This window comes from Pecten maximus, chromosome 3, assembly GCF_902652985.1.
Source record: "Pecten maximus chromosome 3, xPecMax1.1, whole genome shotgun sequence".
Classification (NCBI taxonomy): domain Eukaryota; kingdom Metazoa; phylum Mollusca; class Bivalvia; order Pectinida; family Pectinidae; genus Pecten; species Pecten maximus.
Genome location: NC_047017.1, coordinates 25,212,980 through 25,224,769, shown reverse-complemented (window position 1 = coordinate 25,224,769; position 11,790 = coordinate 25,212,980). Strand labels below are relative to the sequence as shown.

The 11,790-nt window shown below is 32.6% G+C and overlaps 1 protein-coding gene across 1 annotated transcript; it reads right to left on the bottom strand.

Annotated features, from left to right (window-relative positions):
* Positions 1–3,713: 3,713 nt before the first annotated feature.
* On the bottom strand, positions 3,714–11,389 carry LOC117323686 (neuronal acetylcholine receptor subunit alpha-6-like). Its single transcript, XM_033879062.1, has 6 exons — positions 11,275–11,389; positions 8,213–8,415; positions 7,642–7,686; positions 6,726–6,838; positions 6,025–6,563; positions 3,714–5,541 (listed from the first exon to the last, which is right to left on the bottom strand). The coding sequence occupies exons 1-6, from the start codon at positions 11,312–11,314 to the stop codon at positions 5,078–5,080; spliced, it is 1,404 nt and encodes a 467-aa protein (XP_033734953.1). The 5' UTR covers positions 11,315–11,389; the 3' UTR covers positions 3,714–5,077.
* Positions 11,390–11,790: the final 401 nt, after the last annotated feature.

Genomic DNA, 11,790 nt, shown 5'->3' with positions numbered 1-11,790 from the left:
CTCTAAACTTGAATTGGCATTTCTTTACTTATATTGCCATCTCTATAGCTGTATTGCCATCTCTATACATACATTGCCATCTCTTTACCTGCATTACCATCTCTACACATATTCCGTATTGTCATCTTTTTATCTGTATTGCCGTCCCTATACATATATTGCCATCTCGATACCAATATTACCATCTCTATACCTAAACTGCAATTGCTATCCCTATATTGCCATATTTGTGTCATGGCCTCGAAGAAACCATCCTTTTGATAGCAGATAAAATATGAATATGTCGCCTTATACCAGTTATCTTTTAGAGCTTTAAGATAACGCAACCATTTTAAACTGTACCATTGCATCATGAATCTAGATGGTCGGTTAAATGTACTCGTGTATATTTATTGTTAACAAAGAAACTAAATATGTGTTAGCAAATTATCCGTTTTCATTCCATATTTCAGTTAATATTTTTTAACATGTTTTGTGAAGAGAAAACAGAGTAAACTGACATTGGATGAAATTCCAGATTGTCACGGGACATTTGTTCTGTAAATTATATAAAAAAAACATTCTGAACAGGGAAAAAAAGTATATACAATTATACATTTTACCACTAAAGGACATTATTTTTTTCTTTTACTAATATTTTATATCGTACACTATGAAGTACAAGGATACTTTCAATTGCAAACGGAAAATTCAAGCGAACGACTCACCTGGATACAGTGGCTGAGCAGGTTGGGCGCTGATGCTGGTTTAATCAGGTGGATTCATCGCTGACTGGTTTTATTCCACGATTCGCACGTTTTCACGTCATCGCGCATTTACAACAAACAATAATACACCACATCCGGCTGAATTAATTAATTGATACCCATCAGTTTAATGATGATTAAGAGGTAGCATCGATTTTAGATATATACATTGTATGTATACAAAGTACCTGGCGACATAATGAAGGTAAATAAATGTTTAATGGGAAGTGTGCTCATTACAGCCGCTTCCAGGTAATAAAAACGTGTGATCATACAACGAATCAGATAAATCCTCAAATAACGAATCTTAATGTTGTTCTTGCTAAGTGGAAAGACGTAGTTATTGGATGAAATAGTTTTAAACATTCCGTTATTATCATCATAGAGATTCTTATACAGCGAACTCATGTTGTTATTTCCTGTGGTTGATAAAAGGAGAAATGTAGTAACTTGTCGAGATTAATTCAAGATGAGGGGCTTAAGTACTATAGAAGGTCCATATCTTGTTACTTAAGTAAGCAAAGCAGAATTGATCCATCTCTATTTTATCGCCGAGGACTCTTTCCCTTATCGAACACCAAGTCTTATGCTTCGTGAATGTTTTAATGGGTCACCGCGTAGATATATTCTTTGTGTTTTTCCTCATTTTATCAGGTTTGAGTTGACTGTAGGATTTGTTATCCGGTTGAAAATGTAAGAATAAAGTACCACACTAAATGTGTGAATAAAGCAGCAACCTGAATATGAGAATAAGAATATAGTTGAACATTGTTCATGTGACAAAAATGTTTGCTAAAAGTAGTTCTTTTTAAACAACAACAAAAAAATAATTTAAAAAAAAAAAAAAACCCATTTAACCATTTTTATTCACGATGCTAAAAAGACTATGAAGACTTAGAAATTCCGCTTCAGTAGCGAACTTGTTAATATCCATTATTTAAAAAATGCATGATTTTTTATAGGCAGTTTATTATCTGAATAAACAAGCAATAGAGAAAATGTGGTTATAGTTACTTTTAAAGTAAAATGTTGCAATGGGAGATGAATATATATATATATATATATATATATATATTTGCATACGCATTGGTATCTTCAGAAATGTTTGTTTGATTCAGGTGTGTTGAACGGTTCATATTTCCTCCCTTCTTTGTAGGGTATACGTCATCGATATTATGCGGTTAATTTGATTTGGTCGTTATCAACGAAAATAAAACGTCAGCAATTTGTTCGGGAAGATACATGAAGGAAACATTATACTATCGTTGATGAAGCAGAAAGCGGTTACTCTTCAGGAACACCAGGTCTAATGTGGGTTTGCCTTGTTTTTTCCCCCCTTTTATGTGTGTGTGTTATTTCATATTTTGCCCCTCGTTTTATCGACTATGAGATAGAATTACAGTTTTGTTTGTCGGCCAGTATTATTGTTTGTTCTCAGTATGAAGAATCCATGTTGTATAATTTGATTGCTACATTGAACCCCTTTTTATTCCTTCTATCTTTTCAAAAACATCTATTTGAAAACAAAAGTTCTGGATAGTGCATATTAAATTTTAATAGTATATTATATAAACGGTGATTTTATCTAGTAAATAGTGAAATACATTTATGATTCAAGGATACAAGAAGATGTGAAAAAATGTTCTATAAATATATGGGTTTTAAACACTATTTATGCCGGTTAATATATATAAACAATACTACACGAGGAAACCCGAATGGTGGAGTCAGCTGGGTCCGAGTATCGAGTCCACACTGGGTTAACGCATGCATTCTTGTATTCCTACCGAATATCATAATGCTTTTACTTAATATTGATTTAAATTTTTACAAATCACGTTGGCGAAGACACTTTTATTTTTTCTAATGAAGGGAGTTTTCATGATATATTCTTAAAATAGTACGCCTGATAATATTTCCTATCACTGTTTCGTTCAGGTGTACTAGTAGCTCTTTAAGGAACACTTATATATTGGTCCTAGTACTGACTACATTGTAATTCCAATAAAACTTCATCTGAATGATTAATGTATATTTCAAGCACTCGATACAGGTACCGCTTTTGACACATACTTGTGAATTTATATAGTATTCGCTGATCAATAGTCACGTCACATAAACATGGCTAGATCATACATTTCCCAGGTATCAGTACATACAAATGCCACCCGTATAAGAATAATGATTTAACTCGTTTTCTTATACTGTTGTGACCTTATTTGCATTATAATTAATAAAACCATCAGTGTGGTAGGTACGAGTATAAATCACTGACATCTATCGATGTTATTTTCCCAGGTCAACATCCTCATTCTAAAACTTTCCTTTACTGCATAGCTCGTGCCTTTGATGCAGGAGAACCTATCGATTACCTGTTTTATCTGTGCACCATTGCCTACATATTATGTAAACAAGTACAATCAGTACAAACACGCAATTCACACGCCTCTCAGTTGATGATGTTTCAGTTACTCCCAAGATATTAGTTGAATCAAGTACAGATTAACGATATTGTTTTTGTATTGCTAAACATGAGGTAGGATAATATCGAATTGTTGACCATATGAAGTCCTTAGGGGGGAATATATGACGTAGACAATTGTTACAGTGTTATACAACCGTGTTAAAGCGGAGAATAATAACAAATCAATCAATAATATAGAATAGTTTCTCCTTCAGTATAGTGTAGATTTAACGAGTATACCGAACCATTTGGGTAATTGGCCACACATGTTGGCCACAACCTTTACTAATGATAAATATGTATAAGTTTAGCTCAAAGTTTGACCATTTCTTAGTGAAACTTGTAAGGCATATTTGTGTAATGCATGCATTTCATTCGACATAAAATAAAAAATAAAAAAATAAAAAAAAAAAAAATAAAAATAATTAAATAAATAACTAAATAGATAAATAAATAAATAAATAACTAAATAAATAAAGAATTAAATAACATCTATTTTTTTACAAGTTCATTTTGCTGATCAAGTTCTCGTCCCAAGCCCCCTCCCAAACTGGGACTTGCACCTTAGTTTGGGTTATACGTTACACTGTTCAAGTGATATATTCTTTGATATCAAATTTCTGCATGTCTGATTATTTATGATAAGGTTTCTTCATTAATGAAAGAGTGTAACATTGCCAATTGTTATTTTAGCAGAAACAATATATCGTTGTGTAAAATGTAGCTACATACAGTGCATCACGATATGGAAATTAGCCCGGACACTTTGACAAAACTTGTTTTGTTGATTATGAAAACTCTCAGGAAGTTAGCGTATGTATAATACAATATTTAAAGTAATGTTATATAATATTCATGATCAATGCCTATATGATAAAAATACAAAAAAAGACGTTATTCCAAAACTAACAGGATATATCTTCATGTAGCATTTCTGGACAATCACAGTACTTATAATTGATGTGATTTGAGAGATAATGCACAAAGGGAAGCAACTCAAGGAATAACTTCAGGCTATTCACATGTAATATTTTTTGCCTGACCATTCACAATACGTAGAATTCATTCGAATTCATGGAAAATTTCAGAGCTTAATTATATTTGAAAAGGAATTGAGAGCTACCAAGCCATTTACATGAAATCGTCATCAGAATCCTACGAGACTAAATTGACTATTCTGTCAATCGAACGTGCAGGGTCTCGTCGTTTTTCGACGATGAATGAAATCTTCAAAGGACGTAGTACACAACGGTACCCTATAAGTGTTACTCACTCTCTTTCATATTTACAAATGTATTTCATATTTAGAATAATTTTCCTTTATTTTTTATATCCATGTCTGACGTCCATCCGATAAAGACTTTAAAACCACTCATCTCATGTCCATTAGGGTAAGAATATATATAACTCCATCCCAGAAAGTTTATCAGGTTATTAGTCACTTAAAGTGTTAAATATTATGTTTTGGCACTTTTGTTTTTATCATGAAACTACAGTTTATTTTACTCCCGTGGCAAATGCGATATTTTCTGACGGTATAAATCATTGACCGTATATGCTGTATCCAAAACACTTCAAATACTGCTATAATCAAAGAGTCAAGTTTTGTCTTATGTTTGAAACGGTATCCATTCTGGTTTAAGACGCGTCAATGATCCACTTTAAGAAACTTATAGACGTGTAATTCAAGAAAGGTCTGTAATTGTTAGACGATTTATGGATAGCACATAGCGCGGCAGGAGTATGGAGACTTGCACGATGTATATGATATATGTACAATTTCAACTAAATGACATTCGAAGTACGTCGTAAAAAGACACAAATGTAGAGCAGCTCAAGCGGCAAAGACCGTAAGTTATCCAAATAGTTAGATAGAAAGATTTTCCTCTGATTGGATTTTCATATATTCTACCACCATAAAACTGAAGAACACACTAGATGCAGCAAGAATCAATCCAGTGAAGAAGATGAAGAAAAACCCATCCAACACCTTGGCCACAGTAATCCATGTAATATCATGATCTTCTCCACAAACGCTTTCCTCACTTTCCTCAACAACATTCTTCTCTGATATTTTCTTTTTCAGGTTTTCCAGTCCAACAACGTTGATAACGAGGTTTTTCTCAGGAGCCACACGTCGTTTGTTTCTACAGCGGCACCCACATCTTCCGCATCCACCCCAACATGTCAACCTCATCAGACAAATGGTCAAAGAGCGGACGTAGGCAGGAAGAGGATGGCCTGCTGCGTCACGGTAATGCATACACAGCACAAGGATAGTACAAAGCACTGCCAGGGTCCCAAGACTCAGCGTTATGGACAGGAAGACAGCTAAAAAAAATTGATAAGGATTTTTAAAAACGAGGATATGTAATATAATCATTTCTTGAAATTAGCAAAAAAGGAATGTTGCTAAACTGTTTAAATGGTTTTTGAGAAATTTTGTTGTGTACGTCAAAATATTCAATAATATAATTCCAATAAGCAATAGTTTAGGAAAAGCATACAGTTGTTTTCAATAGATGTCATCCTAATTGGTTACGAAATATTTTGAATAATTGTGTAATAATAACTAAACAATTAGGTGATTTCTGCATTTTAATATGTGATAATTGTGTTTGAACTGGATGCGAGTTTGACAGGTAAAACTTATATCTACGACAGTATAAACTGTGAGATATGTTAATTGTCAAGATGCTACCGTGGTTAATTAGTTGAATTTAACGAACAAATGATACGTTACATATATCATAAAAACGAATAATGTATTTTATGGCATTAATGGCCTAAGATAAACATTTACACATTACTTACAGAGGTACGAGACGGTCACTGAAGTGCTGGGGATGTTTTCCGATATCAGAGTCAGGTAAACAGTATAGGCCAGAAGAACAGTCAACGCGAACCCAATCTTTTCGCCGGAGTCTGCCGGTAGCTTAAACACCATCGCGCTTAGAAAAGCCATTAGCACAACCGGAAATAATGTATTGAGGATGTGGAACAGCGGTCTCCGTCTGAGAACGATGGTGAATTTGAGATTTGAGAAATATATACCTCCTCTAGACTTTGATGCCGCTGTCTTGTCTCCAGAGGCGCTTATCATCTCCCATTCACCATTCTTCGAATAAAAATCGGTGATCACCTGTCGTATAGACATTCGAAGTGCCACCTCGTAGCTTGTGTATGCCCAGGACGACAGGGAGATAATACACGACTGTGTATCCATTGGGTAGTACGTGATGTCCGATTCACAGGCTACGACGTATATATCAGCCGGTCTCCAGTAGATAAGTCCTTGTTTCAGTATCCGCATCGGTATGTCGTTATTGCTGATCACGGATAGGTCGGTGATTCTATCAAAGTGTTGTGTAAAAGAATTATGGGTGAAAAGTCTTCTTTAAATAAGAAATTCGGAGGAAATACAGTATATCAAAAAAGGTAAATACAAGTTTATTTACAGCTTTTTCATCAATGTACGACTCGTCTGTATATGTTATTTATAGGTAACTACTTACGAATTGTCGACTACCAGTGTCGGTCGCCATAGTTCTTGCTGTGTGGCAAAGAGGTTCCGGACATTGACGTAGTCAGACATACCGAACCAACTAAGTCGATCATCTCTCCAAAGCTTTAACCAACGCAGATAAGCTTTATACATTGTGTGTTATCATATAATCACTTCATTTACAATAATAGTATTTATGCATCTTCGGTCCTGTCACAGACAAAGAGAATGTTTAGATTGAAAATGGTCACCATACATGGCATATGGTGACGTTTAATATAAATTCTAAACATATTACAATTTAACAAATACAAAATTAACATAAGCATAACACAATCATTAAAAAACGTCTAAAAATAAACATCTCAAAATGACAATGGTAGTCAATTACAACAAAGCCTGTGTGGGGGTTGCCAAACTCTGCCTTCAAACAGGCATGTGAAACATCTTCCAATATAGTAAACATAAAATAAGAAGATATAAGAATCAGGGGGAGGAAGTGGGTGGGTTAAGTGAGAAGACCTTAAAAACTTCTGAATATTGTTAAAAACTTCCAATTTCAAAACTCTGTTAACATTTTTTTATTGGCGCGCATCGGAAAGCTGCTACCCATAATTCTTAGCTGCTCAATAGGGGCAGATAAATTTGTATGGATACATAATATAATTAAAGGGAAATAACTCGTGTATAATTTGTAGCAAATAATATACGAAAATTAGACAATGTGCAGGCCTTCCGATGCATAAATTAAGCTAAGTGCTTAGCTGCCCTTTATCAAATAATTTAGTATGAAGACTTCTGTAAAATTCTTAATCATATTTTGACTACTATTTAGTGATTACACGTTTGATTTATGAATATTCTTCTGACAGAATCGGACTTATATAAATATATTTCATGCGTACATATTAAAGATACAGACTTACCAAATTAAAATATCCTGATAGGGATAGAGTTTGGTCCTTGATGTTCTGAAATAATAAAAAAAATGTTTTAATCAGTCGCATTTGACGCTTACTTTTCGTCAATATTCCATTAACCGAAATTGATATCCTGTCTCTTTAACAGAACTATAACTATGACTGCAGATTAGCAATCGAGAAAACAATGAACTTGCTTTTAAATAGGCTTGTTGTTGTTAATTGCATGCAACGTTAACCAAGATATTGCAGTAATTTGACAAATATCATTTCAAATTAAACCGAAATATCTAAGTTTTAGTTTTGTCCATTAAAACAATCATAATAACACTATCTCTTATTTAAAAGCGTCCTGAAATAATGGCTTATAACGCCAAAAGTTACTACCAAATAAATAAATAATTTATTCATTTCCAAATATAACTTCTAACCTTTGTAGGAAGATAATAGTGTAAAGGTATGCATCTTCTGGAATTCTATATGCAGTGGATTATAAGTACTCTTTGTTTGAGTTTGAGAAACTTAAATGGTTAACAAGTTCGTTATATGACTGATACGTAGTGTGTTGTCTACGTACCATATCATTGATAGTGAGGAGAGTAAACCACACAGTGACATCAACTCTCTCGGTAGGTCTCTGGAGTTTAGAGTAGTTAGTGAAGAGGGTGTTCCTCAGTGCTGTCTCCAGGTCACGGGAATATAAGGCAGGTCCTTTTCTCCCTTTAGAGCTGCCTTTTGATGCAGCTAACACGAAGGCAATGCAAACGAGTAGGAGCAATGCTGTGATGAAATATGAATTAAGATTAATGTATGCTTTTGAAATAATGATTGATCATAGACACACATGTAAAAAAAGACGTTATAACACAATCAAGTTACAAAGTCAATTATTAAAATTCTTCTGGTTTGTTTTAATATAACATAACAAATGCTATCGTTTCATGATATCCAGATTCGCTGTAAGATTTTAAACTGGATTGTTGTAATGAATCATAAACATGAAACTTACTTATCTATGGTTTCTCATGTCAAGCTTTATGTCCTTCGCAAGTTGACTTGTTATAAATGCACATGCTTTTGTAAAGATTCTTGTAGTAGCTGATGGTTACCTCACTGAACAAAAAACGAAAGGCGTATCGCTCCAGAATGCCTGAGAGCAATGACCACAATAGAACAGGGCAGCCATTGATCATAGCTCCCATGAGAAACACAGCCCAAGTATAGATAAATTACTCACATCTACTTCATTATCCTTTCTTTAATGGAACATTCATGTTTAATGAGTCTTGCATGGCTGCTCGACCAATGCTTTATTTGTTTCTACACATTACCCACGAAATGTTTCCCAATCGATGAAGTTTTGATAATTGCTTTGAAAACTTCAACATCAAAAAAAAAAAAAATTAAGATATCGAATAAGATTTTAAATATAATATACTTGGTGGTAGATATATTGCCATTAAGTAAACATGGACACTAATTTTCCAATTACCTTGTCTGTGGTTCCTTTTACTTTAATGTCGACCTTGGACTTTGATCAAAGTGAACTATTGATTTTATATTATGTTTTAGTTTTCACTCTCATGAAATTCATTTTTGAGTATTGTTTTCTTATTGTCACTGTTCGTCATATTCAGCTCGTAACTTTTGTGACGTCGAGAAAAAAAATATTGTATTAACCTTCGGTTTTTTATTGATATTTACTCATCAGCACCTTCCACGGCATTTGGTCCTATTCTCACCACACCAAGGTTTTCTTTATATAATTTTCTTTCTATTTTCTGTCGTTCAATAATTCTACGTATTAAGTTAGAATAACAGTTTAACCAATGCAATTAGAATTAAAGTGTTATATATGTAGGTTAGAATAACAGTTTCACACATGCAAGTTAGAATTTCAGTTTTATATATGTAAGTTAATAATGTAGTTTTACACACATACTTATTTACAACTTTTACAAATGTAAGTCAGGAAAACAATTTTACAAATCAGAATAACAGTAACTCATGATAATTTGCTTACAAATGTAAGTAAAAATAACGGTTTTTCTCATGTAAGAGCTAGTTAAGTTAGATTTACATTTTAACACATGTAAGTTAGAATTAAGTTTTACACATGTAAGCTAGAATTACAGTTTTACACTTGTAAGTTAGAACTACAGTTTTACACATGCAAATTAGAATTACAGTTTTAAAAACGTAAGTTAGAATTACAGTTTTAAACACGTAAGTTAGAATTACAGTTTTAAACACGTAAGTTAAAATTACAGTTTTAAACACGTAAGTTGGAATTACAGTTTTAAACACGTAAGTTAGAATTACAGTTTTAAACACGTAAGTTAGAATTACAGTTTTAAACACGTAAGTTAGAATTACAGTTTTAAACACGTAAGTTAGAATTACAGTTTTAAACACGTAAGTTAGAATTACAGTTTTACAAATGTAAATTAGAATTAGAGTGCTACACATGTAAGTTAGAATTACAGTTTTACATTTGTAAGTTAGAATTACAGTTTTATACATGCAAATTAGAATTACAGTTTTACACATACAAATTAGAATTACAGTTTACACATGTAAGTTAGAATTACAGTTTTTAACGTGTAAGTTAGAACATTAGTTTTACACATGTTAGTCAGGATAACAGTTTTACAAATGTAAGTTAGAACTACAGCTTTTAACATGCAAATTAGAATTACAGTTTACACATGTAAGTTAGAATTACAGTTTTTAACATGTAAGTTAGAATTACAGTTTTACACATATAAGTTAGAATTACAGTTTTTAACATGTAAGTTAGAATTACAGTTTTTAACATGTAAGTTAGAATTACAGTTTTTAACGTGTGAGTTAGAACTACAGTTTTTAACATGCAAATTAGAATTACAGTTTTACACATATAAGTTAGAATTACAGTTTTACACATATAAGTTAGAATTACAGTTTTACACAAGAAAGTAAGAATTACTGTTTTACAAATTTAAGTTAGAATTACAGTTTTTAACGTGTAAGTTAGAACAATAGCTTACACATGTAAGTCAGGATAACAATTTTACACATTGAAGTTTGAATTGCCAGCATGTCGTCTTGCTTTTTTTAGCGGCCATATTCAACATTTGTAATAGAAACTTCCAATTATGTGATTATGTTTGAAAATGTCCTTATAATTATAAAATATACTTTTTGCAGATGAACTTTGCGCACTTCAGCAAATAAAGATTGAAAATACCTTCTGAGGAAAGGACAATTAATCAGCGTGTATTTTGAAATTCAATAAAATTCGGTTTGTAACCAAAAACATAATATTATTGAATGGTATTGTAATTTGGGTAAGTGTTTCCTTTTTTCATCAAAAGTAGTTTAATAATCGTACACATATATTGTATATGTATTAGAATATTTATGCTAGCTTGTTCTCTGAAACATACGGTGAAGCAAGGCAAAGTTTCGATTTCCCTCATTCGATTTTCTTATGTAATTGTTAGTTTTCCTGTGATTTTGAACAATTGAGACCGCTGGAATCGCCTGCGTAATCAACACATGGTAGTGTACATGTAAAATGAGGTCTTTTTCACTGATATTACAATATGTTATGCTTGTTATGTTTGTTTAAATGGAGTACAATAGTTAAACACTTACCAAGTTGAAAGATTCGTTGTACACCCTTTGAAATATCCATATTAGCTATTAAATCATTTTCACCTTCATGTCAGGAATAATTATCAACACATTAGCCGAATATGTTGATAAAAACCAGTACACTTATCAAATCATAATCTTATATTGAGACCTCCTTGGTCAATATGTTAAACTGTAATGCAAAGCTCGTTCCTGTTTACGCCTCAGGATATTGATTAGCAGATCAGTGTTCTATTGTTACTCATCAAGTATGTTTGATCGCACGAACAATGGATATCTTAAATTAGTGTTTCCATCAGAAATTAAATTGAATCCTATTATTTACAAACGCGAATGTTTCTAAAGAAAAAAAATATAAATTAATATTTCATTTCATCTCCATACTATGCTTAATCAGTGACCAACAACTTTCCATTTCTAAGGGGACATACACCATAAGACGACCAGTTGGTAATTCAAAATATCAATATTGTTATGGAATTAGTTTGGAAGTATGTGCTAAGTATTGATGTAAAC

Coding starts and splice junctions, on each gene's coding strand:
- LOC117323686 (XM_033879062.1), bottom strand. CDS start 11,314: ATGGATATTTCAAAGGGTGTACAACGAATCTTTCAACTTG. Junction 8,416..11,274: donor ACAACGAATCTTTCAACTTG/GTAAGTGTTTAA, acceptor ATTTCATCACAG/CATTGCTCCTACTCGTTTGC. Junction 6,564..6,725: donor ACACTGGTAGTCGACAATTC/GTAAGTAGTTAC, acceptor ACACTTTGATAG/AATCACCGACCTATCCGTGA.